The sequence below is a fragment of the Sminthopsis crassicaudata genome, chromosome 1, assembly GCF_048593235.1.
Source record: "Sminthopsis crassicaudata isolate SCR6 chromosome 1, ASM4859323v1, whole genome shotgun sequence".
In the NCBI taxonomy this organism is placed as follows: Eukaryota; Metazoa; Chordata; class Mammalia; order Dasyuromorphia; family Dasyuridae; genus Sminthopsis; species Sminthopsis crassicaudata.
The window spans coordinates 508,608,848-508,631,956 of record NC_133617.1 but is presented as its reverse complement, the minus strand read 5'-3'; the positions used below and the strand labels follow the sequence as shown (position 1 = coordinate 508,631,956).

The following is a 23,109-nucleotide window of genomic DNA, read 5'->3' as shown; positions in this document are numbered from 1 at the left end:
ATAAGGCTCTGGAAGAATTTAAAAAAGGATCTTAAAAGAGAGCTAGAAGAAAAATGGGAAAAGGAAGTGAAAAATTTACAAAAGGGTTTGGAAAAAGAAACACAGTTGTCTGAAAAAAAAAATCCTTAAGAAAATAGACTCTGAAGTGGAAAAAGCAAATGATTCCTTACAAAATAGACTATATGAAATAGAAATGGCATATAACTCCTTAACAAAATAGATATGACAAAATGAAAAAAGAAAGCAATTCCTTGAAAAACAGAATTTGTGAAATGGAAAAGAAAAATCCATTGCACAAAACAACTCATTTAAAAATTCAATTGGTGATTTCGGTGGAGCCAAGATGATGGAAATGATATACTTTCTCTCTGCCTTCTCCTACAACCCTCTGCTCTGGACTGGCAGAACCCACAGATATTAGGAATGCAATAAATTACCAGCAGAAGATAATTTCAAAGATCTCCACAAAAAAGTCTGTTTCAATTGGAAATGGGAGGGAGGCAGCCAGCACAAGCAGCAGAGCACAAACACTAGCTCAGATAGCTCAGAATCCTGGGGTAGTGCAGATTCTGTGGGAGGATGCAGTCTCTGCATGGCAGTGCAGACTCCGCAAGGCAGAGATTCTACAGGGAGGAAACAGATGAGAAAAGATTCATTTCAATTGGAAATGGGAAGGAGGCAGCCAGCCAAGCACTAGAAGGTCGAGCATAGACATCAGCACAGACAGCCCAGAGTCCTGGGGCGATGAGGACTCCCCGGGTGATGCGGACTCCATGGGGCAGTGCAGACTCCATGTATGGTGGAGGATTCACAGGGAGAAATCTACAGCAGCAGTTTGCCTTGGCTGCAAGCCAGTAGATGAGCAGAAAAGTTAGAAAATATCTACCTGAAACACAGAGATTAATAGTGAACCCAAAATTACCAGAATCGCTTGGGATCTGGCCATGCCCACCCAGCACCAGGAGTGAGTCAGCACTGACTCAGCATAGCCATGGCCACTCATAGAGGAAACTGCTGGATGTAGAGGAAGCTTGAAAAATCTCCCCTGCCCTAAAAGCAGACATTACATTTAAAAAAAAAAAAAAAAAAAAAAAAAAAAGAGTTAAAAAAGTAAATATGGTGAAAGAGAAGAAAAGATATCAAACCCTGAGGAGACTAAAGGCAGATCATTTCCAAATGAAGCTGCAAAAGGTGATATAATCTGGTTCCCATCACACATGGCTCTCCTAGAAGAAATTAAAAAGGATCTTAAAAGAGAGATAGAAGAAAAATGGGGAAAGGAAATGAAAACTTTGCAAGAGAGTTTGGAAAAGGCATATAACTCATTAAAAGATAGATTTAATAAAATGGAAAAAGAAAACAACTCCCAGAAAAACAAAATTTGTGAAATAGAATAAGAAAGTAACCCCTTAAGAAACAGAATTTGTGAAATGGAAAAATAAAATAACTCCTTGAAAAATAGAATTTGTGAAATGAAAAAAAAAATTCCATAGAACAAAACAACTCATTTAAAAATTCAATTGGACAATTACAAAAAGAAGTAAAAAAGTAAATGAAGAAAATAATTCATTAAAAATGAGAATTAAACAAATGGAAATGAATGACTCAATGAGACAACAAAAATCAGTCAAGCAAAACCAAAAAAATGAAAAAATAGAAAAAATGTAAAATACCTAATTGAGAAAAGAACTGACTTGGAAAACAGATCTAGGAGAGATAGTCTAAGGATTATTGGACTCATTGAAATCCATGATGAAAAAAAGAGCATAGACACTATTGTTCAGGACATCATCAAAGAGAACTTCCCAGATGTCATAGAATCAGAAGATAAAATGATCATTGAAAGAATTCACTGAACACCTCCTGAAAGATACCCCCAAAATTAAAACCCCAAGGAATATCATGGCTAAATTTCAGAAATATTAGACAAAGGAAAAATATTAAAAGCAGCCAGGAAAAAAAAAATCAAGTACTGAGGAGTCACAATAAGGATTACTCAGAACCTAGCAGCTTCCACATTAAAGGATCAAAGGGCCTGGAATCTGATATTCTGAAAGATGAATGAACTTGGAATGCAGCCAAGAATAAATTAACCTGATAAATTGAGCATTTTCTTTAAGGGTAGAAGATGAACATTCAATGAAATTGGTGAATTCCATTTATTTCTGATGAAAAGACCAGAGATAAACAAAAAATTTGACCTCCAAATATAGAACTCAAGAGAAGCTTAAAAAGGTAAAAAGGAAAAAAAAAAACACTCTTGAGAACTATTTCTGTTATGGGTATACATAAAGAATATATGTATAATCTGATTTTACTGTTATAATATATAAAAGAAACTAGAGATGAAAAGGGGATTTTAATAGAAAAAAAAGAGGAAAGTAGAGGTAAAGTGAGGGGACATTACATTTCAGGAAGAGGCAAAAAAAAAAACCTATTATAATTGAGGGAAAGAAGGGAGGATGATGAATATTGTGTGAAGCTTACTCTCATCAGATTTGGCTCAAAAAAGGATATTAATACATTGGGTTTCACTGAGAAACTTCTTACACCTTATAGAAAAGTGGGAGGGGAAAGGCAAAAAGGGAAGGGATGGGCTGAATAAAAAGAAAAAGAGAAATAGTAAGGGAAAGGTATAAGAAAGGGAGAGGGTCTGTAAAGGGGGTCGACTGCATGAGGCAAGTAGTGCTCATAAGTAAAATATTGAGGGGGGTATAAAGGGGAAAAGGAAAGAAAAAAGTATAATTTAGGATTAATAAGAGGGCAGAAAATATGGAATTAGTAGTTTTAACTGTAAATGTGAATGGGATGAACTCTCCTATAAAATATAAGCAGATAGCGGACTGGATTAAAAGCCAGAATCATACAATATGTTGTTTATAAGAAACACATTTAAAGCAGAGTGCTACATATAGAGTAAAGGTGAAAGGCTGGAGCAGAATCTATTGTGCTTCAGGTGAATAAAAAAAAAGCAGGGGTAGCCATCCTGATCTCAGATCAAGCAAAAGCAAAAACTGATCTAATTAAAAGAGATAAGGAACAAAACTATGCTAAAGGGTACTACAGGTAATGAAGCAATATCAATATTAAACATATATGCACCAAGTGATGTAGCATCTAAATTCCTAAAGGAGAAGTTAAGAAAGTTGCAAGAAGAAATAGCATAACTATAATAGTGGGAGACCTCAACCTTCCTCTCTCAGAACTAGGTAAATCAAATCACAAAATAAATAAGAAAGAAGTTAGAGGTAAATAGAATACTAGAAACTCTAGATATGATAGATCTTTAGAGAAAACTGAATAAAGACAGAAAGGAGTACACTTTCATCTCAGCAGTTCATGGAACCTATACAAAAATTGACCATATATTAGGACATAAAGACCTAAAAATTAAATGCAGAAAGGCAGAAATAGTAAATGCATTCTTTCCAGATCGTGATGCAGTAAAAACTACATTCAAGAAAAGGCTAGGGGTAAATAGGGATAAATAGGGGTGATTGGAAACTAAATAATCTCATCCTAAAGAATGAATGGGTGAAACAGCAAATCATAGACACAATCAATAATTTCATCAAAGAGAATGACAATAATAAGACAACATACAAAATTTTGTGGGATGCAGCTAAAGCAGTAATAAGGGGAAATTTTATATTTCCAGATGCTTATTTGCATAAAATAGAGAAAGGGAAGATCAATGAATTGGGCTTGCAACTAAAAAAGCTAGAAGAAGAGCAAATTAAAAACCTCTAATCAACTATCAAACTTGAAATTCTAAAAATAAAAGGAGAGATCAATAAAATTGAAACTAATAAAACATTTCATTAATAAATAAAACTAAGAGTTGGTTTTATGAAAAAGCCAACAAAATAGATAAACCTTTAGTTGATTTTATTAGAAAAAGGAAAGAGGAAAATCAAATTGTTAGTCTCAAAAATGAAAAGGGAGAACTTTCCATGAATGAAAAGGAAATTAGAGCAGATTATTAGGAGTTACTTTGCCCAATTTTATGCCAATAAGTTTGACAACCTAAGTGAAATGGAGGAATACCTACAAAAATGTAGATTGCTCAGATTAACAGAAGAGGAAATAAATTACTTAAATAGTCCCATTTTAGAAAAAAGAAATAGAATAAGTTATTAATGAACTCCCTTAAAAAAAAAAATCCCCAGGACCAGATGGATTTAGATGTGAATTCTACCAAACATCTAAAGAATAATTAACTCCAATATTATAGAAACTATTTGAAAAAATAGAGAATGAAAGACTTCTACCAGATTCCTTTTATGACACAGACATAGTACTGATACCTAAACCAGTTAGGACAAAAACAGAGAAAGAAAATTATAAACCAATCTCCCTAATGAATATTGATGCAAAAATCTTAAATAAAATATTAGCAAAGAGATTACAGAAAATCATCCCAAGGATAATACACCATGACCTAGTAAAATTTATACCAGGAATGCAGGGCTGGTTCAATATTAGGAAAACTATTAGCATAATTGACTATATCAATAGCCAAATTAACAAAAAAAGATATGATTATTTCAATGGCTGCAAAAAAAGCATTTGATAAAATCCAACACCATTCCTAATAAAACACTGGAGAGTATAGGAATAAATGAACTTTTCCTTAAAGCAGTCAGTAGCATCTATTTATAATCATCAGCAAGCATCATATTTCATGGGGATAAACTGGAACTACTCCCAATAAAATCAGGGGTGAAACAAGGCTGCCCACTATCACCATTACTATTCAATATTGTATTAGAAATGCTAGCTCTGAAACTGGAAGTTGAATGGATGTCCATCAATTGGAGAATGGTTGGGTAAATTGTGGTATATGAAGGTTATGGAATATTATTGCTCTGTAAGAAATGACCAGCAGGACGAATACAGAGAGGCTTGGAGAGACTTAAATCAACTATTGCTGAGTGAAATGAGCAGAACCCAGAAGATCACTATACACTTCAACAACAATATTGTATGAGGATGTATTCTGATGGAAGTGGAAATCTTCAACATAAAGAAGATCCAACTCACTTCCAGTTGATCAATGATGGACAGAAATAACTATACCCAGAGAAGGAACACTGGGAAGTGAATGTAAATTGTTAGCACTACTGTCTATCTACCCAGGTTACTTATACCTTCGGAAGCTAATAATTAATGTGCAACAAGAAAAAGGTATTTACACACATATATTGTATCTAGGTTCTATTGTAACACATGTAAAATGTATGGGATTACATGCCATCGGGGGGAGGGAGTGGAGGGAGGAAGGGGATAATTTGGAAAAATGAATAAAAAAATAAATTAAAAAAAAAAAAAGAAATGCTAGCTCTGGTAGTAAGAGAACAAAAAGAGGTTAAAGGAATTAGAGTAGGTAATGAGGAAACTAAATTATCACTCTTTGCAAATGATATGAAGATATACTTAGAGAACCCTAGAGAATCAATTAAAAAACTATTAGAAATAATCCATAACTTTAGCAAACTTGCAGGATACAAAATAAATCCACATAAATAATCAGCATTTTTATATATCACTAACAAAATCCAATAATAAAAGATAAAAAGAGAAATTCCATCTAAAATAACTGTAGATAGTATAAAATATTTGGGAATCCATCTGCCAAGGGAACATCAGGAACTATATGAGCAAAACTACAAAACACTTTCCACACAAAGTCAAATCTAAACAATTGGAAAAATATCAAGAGCTCATGGATAGATGAAGCAAATATATTAAAGATGATAATACTCCCTAAACTAATCTATTTATTTAGTGCCATACAAATTGAACTTCCAAGCAACTATTTTACTATCCTAGAAAAAAAATAGCAACAAAATTCATCTGGAAGAACATAAGGTCAAGAATTTCAAAGGAATTAATGAAGAGAAAAATAAATAAAGTAGGCCCAGCTGTACCAGATCTAAAACTATATTGTAAAGCAATGGTCATCAAAACCATTTGGTAATGGCCAAGAAATAGAGAAGTTGATAGTGGAGTAGGTTAGGTTCACAGAACAAAATAGTCAATGATTATAGCAATCTAGTATTTGACAAACCTAAAAGCCCCACCTTTTGGGATAAGAATTCACTATTTGATTAAAAACTGCTGGGAAAATTGGAAACTAGTATGGCAGAAAGTAGGCATGTCTAGACGCACACCTAACACCATATACCAAGATAAAGTCGAAATGGGTTCATGATATAGACATAAAGAATGATATTATAAATAAATTAGAAGAATATAGGATAGTTGACCTCTCAGACTTGTGGAGGAAGAAGGAATTTGTGTTGTGACCAAAGAAATACCACTATTGATCACAAAATAGATAATTTTGATTATGTTAAGTTAAAAAGTTTTTGTACAAACAATACTAATTCAAACAAGATTAGAAGGGAAGCAATAAACTGGGAAAACACTTTTATATGCAAAGGATCTAATAAATGCTTCATTTCTAAAATACATAGAGAATTGACTCAAATTTATAAGAATTCAAACCATTCTCCAATTGATAGTCAAAGGAAATGGACAGACAATTTTCAGATGAAGAAATTAAAACTATATGTAGTCACATGAAAAGGTGCTCCAAATCAATATTGATCAGAGAAATGTAAATTAAGACAATTCTGAGGTACTATTGTATACTGTAGCGAGCTGTCGTCTCTAGAAGCTGCCGGATCACTCTCTGGGAAGAGATCTGCTGTCTTCTACTCAAATCTCTCCGACAGATTCTTCTTCCTGTAATGAACCGTTGTCTCCAGGCAGTTGCTGTTAACTCTTGTCCAGAGAAGTGACTTCCCTTCCTGCAGAGAGCCCCGTCAAGCCTGATGCAATGCAGAGTCTTCTTCTATCTCTGGGTGTCCTCTCTTGTATTCTCCCAGAGAATGGGCGTGGGATAATGCAAGGGCTTCTGGGAAGAACCACTTCAGCCAATGAGCTTGCTCCTTCTATCAAGTCAACCTGAGTTCTCACCTTGTAATTGTCCAACCTGAATTCTCACCTTGTCACTATCCAGACAACCTGAGTTCTCACCTAGTAATCCTAACACTATACCTCTCAGATTGGCTAAGATGACAGGAAAAGATAATAACAAATGTTGGAGGGGATGTGGGAAAACTGGGACACGGATACATTGTTGGTGGAACTGTGAACAGATCCAACCATTCTGGAGAGTATTTTGGAACTATGCTCAAAACATAATCAAACTGCATATCCTTTGATCCAGCACTGTTTCTACTGGGCTTATATCCCAAAGAGATCTTAAAAAAGGGAAAGGTACCCATATGTGCAAAAATGTTTTTACATGTCTATGTGAACACATGCATACATACTGCATACATATGTATCTGCAATATACATCCAATAAATATGTGGGATAAATTGAAGATAAAACACAGAGGAAAGGAACTAGCATTAAGAGAGGTTGCAAAAGCCTTTTTAAAGAAGATAGAATTTTAGGTGAGACCTGAAGGAAATCCTGAAAGATAAAGAGGTAGAGATGATAAATGAGAGAATTCCAGGCATGAGATATTACTAGTGAAAATTTATGGAGTCTGAACATGAAGTGTTTTGGGTGAGGAACAGTAAAAGAAAACAGTTTTACATGATGGCATATATTCTGTGAAGGTGAATAAGACATAATATGACTGGAAAAGGAAGATTATGGAAGGGAAGATGGGGAAGATTTTAAAGGTTTTGCAATATCAGAGAAGATTTTATTTCTGATTATATAGATGACACAAAGTCACTATAGTTTATTGAGTAAGGGAAGGCCTGCACCAGAGTGATATTACTATCAAGGGAAATGAGAGGGGAAAAAACTAGAGATATTACAAAGATGGAAACAACAGTTCTTGGTTATAGGAGGTGGGAGTGAGAAGTTGAGGATGACACTGTAGCATTTCTGAGTGACTGGGAGAATGGTATCCTCATAGGATGTTTGGAAATGGAAAGAGTTTGGGGAAAAGATGATTATTCAGTTTTGCACAAGTTGGACATAATTATTATTCCATTTTGGAGATCACACCACGTTGACACTTGCTAATTAATTACCATTCTTTATTCAAGAGTAACCTCTATCTAATAGAGAATATGCCATTTTCCATGGTTTTTCTACAGTTAAAAACAGTAATTCAGCAATCATATCTTCAAATTTTTTCAGTATTCTGATATATACACATTATATTAGTACATTTGTATATACATATATTTGTACACATATACATTTTTAAAAACAGCATAAAAAACACCTGTTTTCTTAGGATCTGCCTTATTTTTGGCTTCTACACCTGAATGTAGAATTCCTATTGATTTCAAAGAGTATTTTATATTTGCAGATGTTTTACAGGATGTGAAGCAAGATAAGAAATAGGTCTTTCCTCTGGGCTATCCCATTGGTCCCAAAACAAATTAGAAATAGACTTCTCAGAAGTTGCTTTTATCTTTCCATCTTTAATAAACGTCTAGTTTCAAGTTTTTAGTTCATAGGCCTTTTATTCTTATTCTAAATATTTGTACTAGATGGGCATTTCTTAACTTTATTTTGGCATTTGACATAAAATTATGGTTACTTATTCTATACTGTTTTATTCTTATCAAGTTTCTGTGTATTCTGATGATTAATATCTTGAAATTGTGATATTTCTATTTGTAGTTTTATTTTTGACCTACAAAGTAGTATATATTATAATGTATCACATTTAAAAGAGGAAACAGTGAACAGATTACTTCACATACCTTGTACATGATTAGTATTTCTATGATAAAGCTAGATTAGGCATGTTCCCAGAGAAGTTTCTAGGTTGCAGGTACTCCTAATAAAGGCTTATTAGGATTATTGTAGGATGTAGGCTATTATTTTATAGAATCATAGAATGTTAGATCCAGAAAGGACCTAGATGGCCTAGTTTACTTATAGGTAAGGAGTTTCACTTTTGGGTTTTTGACAGGATCACAGTACTTTTGCACATAGTGGGTGCTTAAAAATATTTGTTGAATTTTGCTAAATTGGTAAAGAAACTCAAGCTCAGAAAAGCAAAGCTAGTGAATGGTCCAGCTAGGTAATATTTGAATCTAAAATCCTGAATTTGAATCCTTTTGGTTTTTTTTTTTTTTTCTTCCCAACAATATATTCCCTATTCATCCATCTGCTTCTAATTCAGAAGTTCCATTCACTTTTGATTACCTTTAAGGAGCTAGTTTCCCTTTTATCCCTATCCCCACCCCCAACTAAATGAAGTTCTCTTCCTCTTACAGTTTATTCTGCCTGGAGGAGAGAGTCAATTTGTTATGTTCTCTTAGGGCTTAGGAACTTTATTAGACCTGAAATGTCTTTTAAAAAAACAACTAGTTAATTTGTTTATCCATCATCAACTGTGTGTTTATCCATCACAAACTGTGTTTGTGAACTACTGAAGAAGAAATTAGTTCCCCAAATCAGCCTATGCTACAATTTGCGCTAGTTTTCCTTGCCAGTTGTTTTCTTTATTAAATGAAAAGTGTATTCAATAATGGTCATTGGTTTTGGTCGCTGCCCAGAAATAGTAATTATGGGTGTGTGTGGATCTTATTTAGCCCCTCTTAAATCTGAAGTTAGGGCCTGGAGTAGTGGCAGATGGCCTAAAATGACTAGGGTTTTTTTTTTTTTTTTTTTTTTTTTTTTTATCAGTTTTATAAATTGGTAGACTACTGTAAATGCTTGTTCTTCTCTTACTCATTTTACTGAATGAATTTTTGGCTCCTGTAGGATTTTGTTGTTTGAGGTTTAAAAACGTTATTATTGTCATAGTACTGGTAATTGAGAGTTGCATCTTTTTTTGACAAATACTTCAGTTTAATTTTTTTTAAATTTTATATACATATAAAATTTTTTTGAGGAGCATATAATTATTTTTTAATTTTTATTTTTTAAATTAATTTTTATAATTATATTTTCTTTGACAGTACATATTCATAGGTTTTTTTTTTTTTACACAACATTATCCGTTGTACTCCCTTCTGTTCCAAATTTTTCCCCTCCTTCCCTCCACCCCCTCCCCTAGATGGCAGGCAGTTCAGTTTAATTTAATAGTATTATTCAAAAAATGAAGATCATTTTTGCAATCTTTATTTTTATTCAGTTTTGTATTTTGAATATAGTCATGAATTTATTTTGTTGTGTTAAAAAAAGCATTTATTGTATAGCTTCAATATGTAAAAATGTCTTCAAAATTTAAGTGTTGGGACTCTAATCTGGGTATCTATTGATAGTAATTAAAGTTGAGATTTATCACTTTTTTTAAATGAATGTACATAAGTGAATTTGATCATTTTGGCCGTTGGTCTTTATTATCTATGATAATTTATGCTACTAAATATTTACTTATTTATTTGGAAGATTTTTGTAATACCTTTACTTTTGAAAATTTACAAGGTGCCTTGCAAACAAACAAAAGAGTTAATGATTTGGGGGCAGCTAGATTGCACACTGGATAGAGCACTGACCTTAGAGAAAGGGGGACCTGAATTCAAATTCAGGCTTGTATTTAACATTTACTAGCAGTATGTTCCTGCTCAAGTCACTTAGCTCCAATTGCCTTGCCAAAAAAAAAAAAAAAAAAGAGCTAGTGGAAAATTTTAAAGGGGTTTTTCTTCTTTCAAACCCTAAATTACCTTTTTTTTTTTCTTTCTGTGTAACCTGTAAGAAAATATTGGTGAAATTTCAAGCACATAAAATCATGACATCAAAACTGTCATATTTGTATTGTGACTGTCTCAATTTTGATCAATAATACTTGTATCTTATTTCATAAAGAATGATATATTGTCAGCAAGTATTTATTAAGCTACTATGTGCCCAGTATTGTGCTAAGCACTGGAGTTACAAAAGAAGACAAAAGACAATTCTTATTCTCAAGGAGTTCACAGTCTAAAGGGGTGGGAGTAGCAATATGAAAACAACTATGAACAAGTAAAATCTATTGATCTATTTATCTTTCTATCTATACAGTATGAATTGGAGAAAATCAACAGAGGGGAAAGCACTAGCATTGGGAGAGGAAATGGGGAAGACTTTTTGGAGAAGGTATATATCAGTTGAGGCTTGAAGGAAGCAGATATGAGAAGAGTGTGTTCTCGGCATGAAGGTCAACCAGTGAAAATACATGGTTAAAATTTATGAAAATTCTTATGTAAAGAATAACAGTGAGCCAGTGCTACTGGATTATGGAATATGAGGTGGGGAATAAGGATTAAGATGTAAAATGGTTGGAAAGGTAGAAAGGATCCAGGTTTTGAGGAGCCTTGGATATCAGAGAGTGAATTTTATATTTGATCTTGGAGGTAATAAGAAACAACTGGAGTTTTGGTTGTTGTTGTTTTTTTTTTTGGGGGGGGGCTCAGATATAGTCTGACCTTCATTCTGGGCAGATTAACAACTGTGCAGAAAATATACATAGTGGGGAGAAACTTGTGACAGGAAGACCAACAAGGCTGTTGTCCAGCTGTGTTGTGATGACAGTCTGTATCAGGGGTACATGAGAGATAGTAGTAGAATCTATATGACTTGACAACTTGATTGTGGGGGATAAGAGACAGAGAGGAGCTAAAGGTGACCCCTAGGATTGGCAGCCTGGGAGTCTGGGGTCAAGTGTGCATGTTGGGAATGGAGCTGGAGACTGTTCTTAATATCTGGGAATTTGGGAAGAGCATTGAGCCTAGAGGGAAGGAGTGAGTTTTAATTCAAGCTTCTCATGTCTGAAGCAGTGTATTCTCAGCTTCTGCCAGATGCTTTACTATTTTTTTAAAAATAAAATTTATTTTTTTATTAATTTTTATAATTATAACATTTTTTGACAGTACATATGTATAGGTAATTTTTTTTTTATAACATTATCCCTTGTACTCCCTTCTGTTCCAAATTTTTCCCCTCCTTCCCTCCACCCCCTCCCCTAGATGGCAGGCATTCCCATTCATATTAAATATCTTATAGTATATCCTAGGTACAATATATGTGTGCAGAACCGAACTTTGTTGTTGTTGTTGTTGCAAAGGAAGAATTGTATTCAGAATGTAAAAATAATATGTGAAGAAAAACAAAACAAAACAAAAAATGCTAACATTTTACACTCATTTTCCAGTGTTCCTTTTCTGGGTGTAGCTGATTCTGTCCATTATTGATCAATTGGAATTGGATTAGCTCTTCTCTATGTTGAAGATATTCACTTCTATCAGAATACAGATGTGCGTTACTATTGAGAATAGTCTCAATCATTTATAATTGATAACTTGTGTTGAAACTGAAGGCATAGTGCTACCAAAGACTAATCTTGAATATTTCTAATAGTACCTAGGCTTTTAAATAAAGTGTCAGCTTGACCACCTGGGTCCAAGACAGCCTGAGGAATGGCATTGCACAAGAATGGTACCCTGCAAAAATAAACACTGTGACACATTCAGAGAGGTGTAGACACTTGAGAACCCCATGATCCCAATGGCCCCGTGCTGCTGCATCACCAATACCAGAATTGCTTTTGCTTCCTCTGGCTCTGAACTTAATTATTCGGTTAATCATCATGTCCTCTTCTTGGGCTCTGGTGAGACCTCTGTTTCAGGCCCCAGAACTTTTTACTTTTTACTCTTTTCTAAACTTGTTTTGGTCTTCAGATGTCTTTCTCCCTGAAAGACATGAATTTTTTTTATAATTATAAATTTTTTTGACAGTATATGCATGAGTAATTTTTTTTATAACATTATCCCTTGTATTCATTTTTCCAAATTATCCCCTCCCTCCCTCTACTCCCTCCCCTAGATGACAGGTAATCCCATACATTTTACATGTGTTACAATATAACCTAGATACAATATATGTGTGTAAATCCCATTTTCTTGTTGCACATTAAGTATTAGATTCCAAAGGTGTAAGTAACCTGGGTAGATAGACAGTAGTGTTAACAGTTTACATTCACTTCCCAGTGTTCCTTCTCTGGGTGTAGTTATTTCTGTCCATCATTGATCAACTGGAAGTGAGTTGGATCTTCTTTATGTTGAAGATTTCCACTTCCATCAGAATACATCTTCATACAGCATTGAAGTGTACAGCGATCTTCTGGTTCTATTCATTTCACTCAGCATCAGTTGATGTAAGTCTCTCCAAACCTCTCTGTATTCGTCCTGCTGGTCATTTCTTACAGAGCAATAATATTCCATAATCTTCATATACCATAATTTACCCAACCATTCTCCAATTGATGGACATCCATTCATCTTCCAGTTTCTAGCCACTACAAAAAGAGCTGCCACAAACGTTTTGGCACATACAGGTCCCTTTCCCCTCCTCAGTATTTCTTTGGGATATAAGCCCAATAGCAGCAATGCTGGATCAAAGGGTATGCACAGTTTGATAACTTTTTGGGCATAGTTCCAAATTGCTCTCCAGAATGGTTGGATTCTTTCACAACTCCACCAACAATGTATTAGTGTCCCAGTTTTCCCACAGCCCCTCCAACATTCATCATTATTTGTTCCTGTCATCTTAGCCAATCTGACAGGTGTGTAGTGGCATCTCAGAGTTGTCTTAATTTGCAATTCTCTGATCAGTAGTGATTTGGAGCACTCTTTCATATGAGTGGATATAATTTCAATTTCATCATCTGAGAATTGTCTGTTCATATCCTTTGACCATTTATCAATTGGAGAATGGTTTGATTTCTTATAAATTAGGGTCAGTTCTCTATATATTTTGGAAATGAGACCTTTATCAGAACCTTTAACTGTAAAAATATTTTCCCATTTGTTACTTCCTTTCTAATCTTGTTTGCATTAGTATTGTTTGTACAGAAACTTTTTAGTTTGATGTAATCAAAATCTTCTATTTTGTGATCAATAATGATCTCTAATTCTCCTCTGGTCATAAATTCCTTCCTCCTCCACAAGTCTGAGAGGTAGATTATCCTCTGTTCCTCTAATCTATTTATTATCTCCCTCTTTATGCCTAAATCATGGATCCATTTTGATCTTATCTTGGTATATGGTGTTAAGTGTGGATCCATATCTAATTTCTGCCATACTAATTTCCAGTTTTCCCAACAGTTTTTTTCAAATCATGAATTTTTATCCCTAATGTTGGTATCTTTGGGTTTGTCAAAGATTAGATTGCTATAGATGTACCCTTTTTTGTCCTTTGTATCTAATCTGTTCCACTGATCGACTGGTCTATTTCTTAGCCAATACCAAATGGTTTTGGTGACTGCTGCTATATAATATAGCTTTAGATCAGGTACACCTAGGCCACCTTCATCTGACTTTTTTTCCATTAGTTCCCTTGCAATACTCGACCTTTTATTCTTCCATATGAATTTCGTTGTTATTTTTTTCTAGGTCATTAAAATAGTTTCTTGAGAGTCTGATTGGTATAGCACTAAATAAATAGATTAGTTTGGGGAGTCTTGTCATCTTTATTATATTCGCTCGGCCTATCCAAGAGCACTGAATGTCTTTCCAATTATTTAAATCTGACTTTATTTTTGTGGCAACTGTTTGTAATTTTGCTCATATAATTCCTGACTATTCTTTGGTAGATGGATTCCCAAATATTTTATACTCTCAACATTTGTTTGGAATGGAATTTCTCTTTGTATCTCTTGCTATTGCATTTTGTTGATGATATATAAAAATGCTGATGATTTATGTGGATTTATTTTGTATCCTGCAACTTTGCTAAAATTCTGAATTATTTCTAATAGCTTTTTTTTTAGGTTATTCTTTTTTTTTTTAATTTAGAATTTTTCTTCCACAGTATATATGCATGAGTAATTTTTTTTATATTATTATCCCTTGTATTCATTTTTCCAAATTATCCCCTCCCTCCCTCCACTCCCTCCCCTTGATGACAGGCAATCCCATACATTTTACATGTGTTACAATATAACCTAGATACAATATATGTGTGTAAATGCCATTTTCTTGTTGCACATTAAGTATCTAATAGCTTTTTGGCAGAGTGAAAGACATGAATCTTAATACATCACTTCCTATATTTACCTGCCCTTTAGAATTGCTTGATTTCTAGCTTTCAGAAACCTGCTGATTTAATCCCCAATTATATTTTCCCCCTCTTTCTAATACCATGATAACATTTCCTGATGTTTCTTTTCTATTATCTTCTTCCAACCCTGATTTGAGGCTAAAAGTCTATTTTCTAAGATTTATTTACAAGGAAAAAGTATATATAAATTCAGGAAAAAAATGTATCAGGATAAGGTAATTAGAATTTCATGTAAAAGAAATCTTAACTAAATGCTAAGATGAGTTAGTATTTAATCTTTTCATCTATTCTTTCTGGTTATGCTTCTCAAGGCATAGATGGATCAAAGTGTTAACTCCTCCTTGGACTAGTAGTTTCCTTTTGAGGTCCAGATAAGCACTGCATCTTTTCCTCATGTCATTTTATGATTTACCTAACAATATACTGGACCAAGCTACAGGTTTTGTAGTTTCTAGCTTGTTGTCGTCCAGTTATAAAACTTCCTGAGTGCATAATGGGTTGGATTTTATACTCATAGTCTCTTCTAATTAATTATTCTGCTATTGCTCCCCCCTTGTTCAAGGGCCAAACCAAAAGTCAAAATAAATATGCTTCTATCATTTCAAAAATAATACTTCCTTTCAACACATGGGCTACTCCCAAAATTTATAAAAAGACTATTCTTTTATTTATAATCTATATGTGAGGAATTGTGAAAGCTAGTTTGAAACTCGTCAACATTTACGTTGATTTCTTGCTTTAAAATATCCTGGCTTTAATATAAGCAAAAACATTGTACACTGACCTAGAGTTCTTTAGTATTCAGAGGATCATAGATTGACGAGGTTCATTACATTTGACATGATTTAGTACTTATTTCCACACTCTTCTTTTATGGATAGGATGTATGAAGTCCAAAGAGATTAAGTGACTTCTGCAATGTCTTACAGGGACTGAGACATAGAATTGGGATTCAAGCCCAGGACCTCTGATTCTAAAACCTATAATTACTTTTTGCTTTTTGTTTTGCTTTTTTCCTTCTGTTACATTTTGCCATTTCATTTCTGTTTCATTGTTACATTCTCTGCTCAGCAACTGTTTGTCATAAGCACTGAGGAAGGGTAGTTCTTATGAATCTGATAGCATGTTCTCTTATCTTTGCTAAAATTCTGCTGCTTGTCTTAATTGAAGTTTAATTTCAGTTTGAAAGAGAATGTGATGAAAATGTCATATATTTAGGAAAGAAACCAAAGCCAGCTAGCTGCTTATTCCTGTGGGTAACTTTCTGCTGCAGCTACTTAGTGTATATAAAAGAAGTGAATTGGGGTGAGCAAGTAAGATTTCTTCCCCAAAGAACATATTTTTTAAAATTTCTCCTCTTTGGAAATTAAACTATCACTTTTTGCAGATGACATGATGGTATACTTAGAGAACCCCAAAGACTCTGCTAAAAAGCTACTAGAAATAATTCAAAATTTCAGCAAAGTGGCAGGATACAAAATAAATCCACATAAATCCTCGGCATTTTTATATATCACTAACAAAATGCAACAGCAAGAGATACAAAGAGAAATTCCATTCCAAACAAATGTTGAGAGTATAAAATATTTGGGAATCCATCTACCAAAGAATAGTCAGGAATTATATGAGCAAAATTACAAAACACTTGCCACAAAAATAAAATCAGATTTAAATAATTGGAAAGACATTCAATGCTCTTGGATAGGCCGAGCGAATATAATAAAGATGACAATACTCCCCAAACTAATCTATTTATTTAGTGCTATACCAATCAGACTCCCAAGAAATTATTTCAATGACCTAGAAAAAATAACAACAAAATTCATATGGAAGAATAAAAGGTCGAGAATTGCAAGGGAACTAATGAAAAAAAACTCAGAGGAAGGTGGTCTAAGTGTACCTGATCTAAAGCTATATTATATAGCAGCAGTCACCAAAACCATTTGGTATTGGCTAAGAAATAGACCGGTAGATCAGTGGAACAGATTAGATACAAAGGACAAAAAAGGGTACATCTATAGCAATTTAATCTTTGACAAACCCAAAGATACCAACATTAGGGATAAAAATTCATTATTCGGAAAAAACTGTTGGGAAAACTGGAAATTAGTATGGCAGAAATTAGATATGGATCCACACTTAACACCATATACCAAGATAAGATCAAAATGGATCCATGATTTAGGCATAAAGAGGGAGATAATAAATAGATTAGAGGAACAGAGGATAATCTACCTTTCAGACTTGTGGAGGAGGAAGGAATTTATGACCAGAGGAGAACTAGAGATCATTATTGATTACAAAATAGAAGATTTTGATTACATCAAACTAAAAAGTTTCTGTACAAATAATACTAATGCAAACAAGATTAGAAGGGAAGTAACAAATTGGGAAAATATTTTTAAAAACAAAGGTTCTGACAAAGGTCTCATCTCCAAAATATATAGAGAACTGACCATAATTTATAAGAAACCGAACCATTCTCCAATTGATAAATGGTCAAAGGATATGAACAGACAATTCTCAGAGGAAGAAATTGAAACTATATCCACTCACATGAAAGAGTGTTCCAAATCACTACTGATCAGAGAAATGCAAATTAAGACCACTCTGAGATACCACTACACACCTGTCAGATTGGCTAAGATAACAGGAACAAATAATGATAAATGTTGGAGGGGATGTGGGGAAATTGGGACACTAATACATTGCTGGTGGAGTTGCGAAAGAATCCAGCCATTCTGGAGAGCAATCTGGAATTATGCCCAAAAAGTTATCAAACTGTGCATACCCTTTGACCCAGCAGCGCTACTACTGGGATTATATCCCAAAGAAATACTAAAGAGTGGAAAGAGACATATATGTGCCAAAATGTTTGTGGCAGCTCTTTTTGTTGTAGCTAGAAACTGGAAGATGAATGGATGTCCATCAGTTGGAGAATGGTTGGGTAAATTGTGGTATATGAAGGTTATGGAATATTATTGCTCTGTAAGAAATGACCAGCAGGAGGAATACAGAGAGGCCTGGAGAGACTTAAATCAACTGATGCTGAGTGAAATGAGCAGAACCAGAAGATCACTGTATACTTCAACAACAATACTGTATGAGGATGTATTCTGATGGAAGTGAAAATCTTCAACATAAAGAAGATCCAACTCACTTCCAGTTGATCAATGATGGACAGAGGTAGCTACACCCAGAGAAGAAACACTGGGAAGTGAATGTAAATTGTTAGCACTAATATCTGTCTGCCCAGGTTGCATGTACCTTCGGATTCTAATGTTTATTGTGCAACAAGAAAATGATATTCACACACATGTATTGTACCTAGACTATATTGTAACACATGTAAAATGTATGGGATTGCCTGTCATTGGGGGGAGGGAATAGAGGGAGGGGGGGTAATTTGGAAAAATGAATACAAGGGATAATATTATAAAAATATATATATATATAATAAAAAAAATTAAAAAAAAATTTTTTTCTCCTCTTTAGTTGTACTTTTCTCCTGTTATGTCTTCTGAAATTGAAGATACTTTGAGTCCTCTCAAGTGCATTGTTCTTTACTTCATTATAGTTTGAAGAGATCTTGGATATAATTTTTATTACATTGTGGTCAATAGAAGGACATGTTCACTATTTCTACATTTGTTTGTGAGATAGTTAATGTACTAGTATATGGTCAGTTATTGTAAAAAGTACCAAGTACAACTGAGGAATATGTAAAATATTTAAAAGAAATATGAGAAATATGTTTCCATCCCATAATTAGAGATCTGACATCTCTCTAATTTTTCGTAGTTCAATTCAAATCTAACAGTTCTTTTTATTGTTGCTAAATTTATCTGGTCCTCAGTATAGTCTCCTAACCCTCCTCATTCCTTCTCTTAAGATCATCAAAAGAGAACAAAAGAGTGCATTGTGGTTCCCCCTGTAGCGAGCTGTCGTCTCTAGAAGCTGCCAGATCACTCTCTGGGAAGAGATCTGCTGTGTCTTCTACTCAAATCTCTCCGACAGATTCTTCTTCCTGTAACGAGCCGTTGTCTCCAGGCAGTTGCTGTTAACTCTTGTCCAGAGAAGTGACTTCCCTTCCTGCAGAGAGCCCCGTCAAGCCAGATGTAGTGCAGAGTCCTCTCCTTGAATCTCCTCCAGCTCTTATCCTCCTCCATGTAGACTCACTTTCCAGGCCCACTGTTGTTTTTTATCCTCCCAGAGAATGGGCGTGGGATAATGCAAGGGCTTCTGGGAAGAACCACTTCAACCAATGGGCTTGCTCCTTCTATCAAGTCAACCTGAGTTCTCACCTTGTAATTGTCCAACCTGAATTCTCACCTTGTCACTATCCAGACAACCTCAGTTCTCACCTAGTAATCCTAACATCTCCCCCTTTCTTTTGATTTAGAACATAGGACAGTCATGATCTTGAAACATAAATCCATCAATATGGGAAGTATTACACATAATTACATAAATTACATAAGCACATAGTAACATAATACATGCTAGAAGTATATGACAAATAACATAATCAAATAATCATAAATTGAAAATTTATAAATGTCCATAAGTCCATTGTCCATTAGTCTCATCTTGTGTGAGGAAGTCCCATGATTCCTGCTGGTTTTAAAGTTCTTTAACAGTCTTTTTATTAGCCATGCTCTTTCGGTGTAAGATGTTTCTTAGATCTTCTCCTTTATTTTGAGGTCTTTCTCTTTTTCTGTCTCTCTCTGATGGACAAGGCGAATATGACTCGTTGGCACCCATTCTGATTCCTTCTCCTGCTGAAGAAATACAAGCAAACCCTCTCTCCCAGGCAGTTAACCTATCTAATTACCTTCTATTTACCACTTTTTAAATCTCTTCTCATCATCTGGCAATTACATTGGAATTGTTTGCACTGGATACAGCCCTGTTGGTTTAAAAGGCCTGTATTCTCCCCAAGTGTAATCCATTTTTGCAATCTGATTGCCTTTTGGCTCACTTATCAGGTAATCCCTTTCTGCCATGTGATTGCTTTTCTGCTGGTTGATTAAATCAGAGTCCTGACCTTCTAAAGGCTCTTTGGGTGTAACATCAGCTGCCATCATGCCCCAAGTCTTTTTTGCCTGGGGCCCTGGACCTGGGCCCCTCATCCCATTTCCCTGAATTATTCTACACTCTGATGCCCAATGGAGTCCTCTGTTGCATTTTGGACATGGGGTTTTAGGTCTTCTTTCACTCTGTCTTCTCACTGTATCTCCATACCTACACTGAGCTCTTAGATGCCCAATTTTTCCACATTGAAAACATCTCCGAGTTTCTCGAGAAGTCCCTTGCCAGAAGGGACCCTGTCTCTCCACGTTCATCATTGTCCGGGTGTAAAAAGCATTTGTTCCCACTGTAGCACAGCGTCTTATGATCTCCTCTAAAGGAGCATCTTTGTCTAATCCCCATATAATTCTTTTGCAAATCTCATTGGCATTTTCCTTAGCCACATGTCTGGTCATTATTTCTGTAGCTGCATTTTCTCCAATACTTCTTTTGACAGCAGTTTGCAAACGTCCCACAAAATCTGCAAAAGGTTCATTGGGACCTTGCTGTATTTTAGTGAAAGCCTCTCCACGATCTTTCTGTCCAGGAAGGACACCCCAAGCTTTTATTGCAGCCTTAGCAATTTGTTCATATATTGTCATGGTATAATTAATCTGTTCTGAATTCTCTCCATACTGACCTTCACCAGCTAAGTGCTCAAAAGTGAATTGTGTGTTAACTCCTATTTCCAAATTGCATCTGACTTGAATTTTACATAATTCATGAAATTCCGCAAGCCATAATAAATTTTCTCCAGGTTCCAGGCATATCCTTGCTATGGATTTCCAATCATTTGGGGTTAGGACTTCATAAGACAAACCATCTAGTAACATTTTGACATAAGCTGATGTAGCCCCATAAAGGGTACAACCTTTTTTCAAATCCTTAATTTTATTCAAATCTAAAGGTGCATATCTTCTCCTTTTTTTACCTACAGAGTCAATATTTTCAATCACAGGATATGCATGTATAAAATCAATTATATCCTGTCCTTCTCTCTTAGCTTTAACCAATGCTTTTTCTAATCTTGTTATAGGCTTAGGCTGCTTCACAGGCAATTCTGTTTGTGTTTCTGCCTCTTCCTCTCCTCCTTCTTGCTCCACCCATGAAGGATTAATTGAGGGAGGAGATGGGAGGTGCTCCTGTTGCTGTTGCTCAGAATTGTACTTAACTTCATTGTTATCTGATTCATCCTTTTCACCTAGTTTAGTTGACACTTCCCCATTTTGCTCCTTCATCTCTTCCTTTAGAATAACATTTTTTAAAGCCATTTGGATTAAATTGTAGGTATGAATTGTATCTTTGGAAACTGAGTTTGGTCTGGAACCAAAGGGTAAAATGTCACAAAGGTAATTGTACTGTTCACCTAATTGCTCTCCTACTAATTTCCACTCATCTGGATCCAATTCTTCTTCCAGAGAAAAAGAAGGACATATGACCTTCACAGTTCTTAAAAGTTCAGTAATCTCCTCTAAAATTATAATCAAGCCTTGGCTTTTCATAACCTTGATGATGCTCTCTAAACATTTTCCTTGAACAGAAGGTGTTTGCCCCATTTCACTATAAGAGATTGCTGGTTTAGCCGTTAACAAGTTAAGTTCCTTATCTATTAGCACACTCACTTAATCTTTAACAAAGTTTCCTCGTTACTCACGGTTCTGAGTCAGAGAGACTGAGATCTAGATCGGAAGCTTTTCCACTGGAATCAGGACCGTGTCTGTCCCTGTTCGGGCGCCAAATTGCGAAGGTCTGGTCTAGCTCCTCTTGTCAGGATAAGCAAAAGTCCTTGCCCCACGTGTGGACGCCAATTGTAGCGAGCTGTCGTCTCTAGAAGCTGCCAGATCACTCTCTGGGAAGAGATCTGCTGTGTCTTCTACTCAAATCTCTCCGACAGATTCTTCTTCCTGTAACGAGCCGTTGTCTCCAGGCAGTTGCTGTTAACTCTTGTCCAGAGAAGTGACTTCCCTTCCTGCAGAGAGCCCCGTCAAGCCAGATGTAGTGCAGAGTCCTCTCCTTGAATCTCCTCCAGCTCTTATCCTCCTCCATGTAGACTCACTTTCCAGGCCCACTGTTGTTTTTTATCCTCCCAGAGAATGGGCGTGGGATAATGCAAGGGCTTCTGGGAAGAACCACTTCAACCAATGGGCTTGCTCCTTCTATCAAGTCAACCTGAGTTCTCACCTTGTAATTGTCCAACCTGAATTCTCACCTTGTCACTATCCAGACAACCTCAGTTCTCACCTAGTAATCCTAACATCCCCCCATTATAGTTTTATATCCTCTTTCTTGCTGATATTCAGTGAACTTTTCCTTTAAATATTTAGATGCTCTGCTATTTGTTGCATGTGTTTTTGTGTATATGTGTATGTATAATATTAATATTGATTTATTATCAAAGGTTAAGCAGTTTCCTTTCTCATCTTCTTATCATCTCTTTTTTATTGTAGTCTTGTCTGAAATCATAATTGCTGCCTCTTATTTTTTGAGTTTACATAAAGCATAATATGTTCTACTCCAGCTCCTTACTGTGAGTCTTTATATTTCAAATCTATGTCTTATAAGAAAGGTTTTTGGATTATATTTCCTCCTCCATTCTTTGATCCTTGATTCATATTCACTGTTAAAATTGTTAATTTTATGTTTGTGGCAGCTCTTTTCGTAGTGCCTAGAAACTGGAAGATGAATGGATGTCCATCAATTGGAGAATGGTTGGGTAAATTATGGTATATGAATGTTATGGAATATTGTTGCTCTGTAAGAAATGACCAGCAGGAGCAATACAGAGAGGCTTGGAGAGACTTACATCAACTGATGCTGAGTGAAATGAACAGAACCAGAAGATAGCTGTACACTTCAACAACAATGCTATATGAAGATGTATTCTGATGGAAGTGGATATCTTCAACATAAAGAAGATCTAATTCACTTTCAGTTGATCAATGATGGACAGAAACAACTACAGCCAGAGAAGGAACACTGGGAAGTGAATGTAAATTGTTAGCACT

At 35.0% G+C, this 23,109-nt stretch overlaps 2 protein-coding genes across 3 annotated transcripts in view; one reads left to right on the top strand and one right to left on the bottom strand.

Annotated features, from left to right (window-relative positions):
• Positions 1-23,109, top strand: part of COMMD10 (COMM domain containing 10) — a 225,938-nt gene that overhangs the window by 118,162 nt on the left and 84,667 nt on the right. The gene's annotated exons all lie outside the window — the stretch shown is intronic.
• LOC141552240 (uncharacterized) lies at positions 624-22,360 on the bottom strand. The gene is made up of 3 exons (XM_074284653.1): positions 22,174-22,360; positions 20,550-22,133; positions 624-886 (listed from the first exon to the last, which is right to left on the bottom strand). The coding sequence occupies exons 2-3, from the start codon at positions 21,658-21,660 to the stop codon at positions 624-626; spliced, it is 1,374 nt and encodes a 457-aa protein (XP_074140754.1). The 5' UTR covers positions 21,661-22,133; positions 22,174-22,360.

Coding starts and splice junctions, on each gene's coding strand:
- LOC141552240 (XM_074284653.1), bottom strand. CDS start 21,660: ATGGGGCAAACACCTTCTGTTCAAGGAAAATGTTTAGAGAGCATCATC. Junction 887..20,549: donor GCAAACTGCTGTCAAAAGAA/GTATTGGAGAAA, acceptor TCTGTGTTTCAG/GTAGATATTTTCTAACTTTT.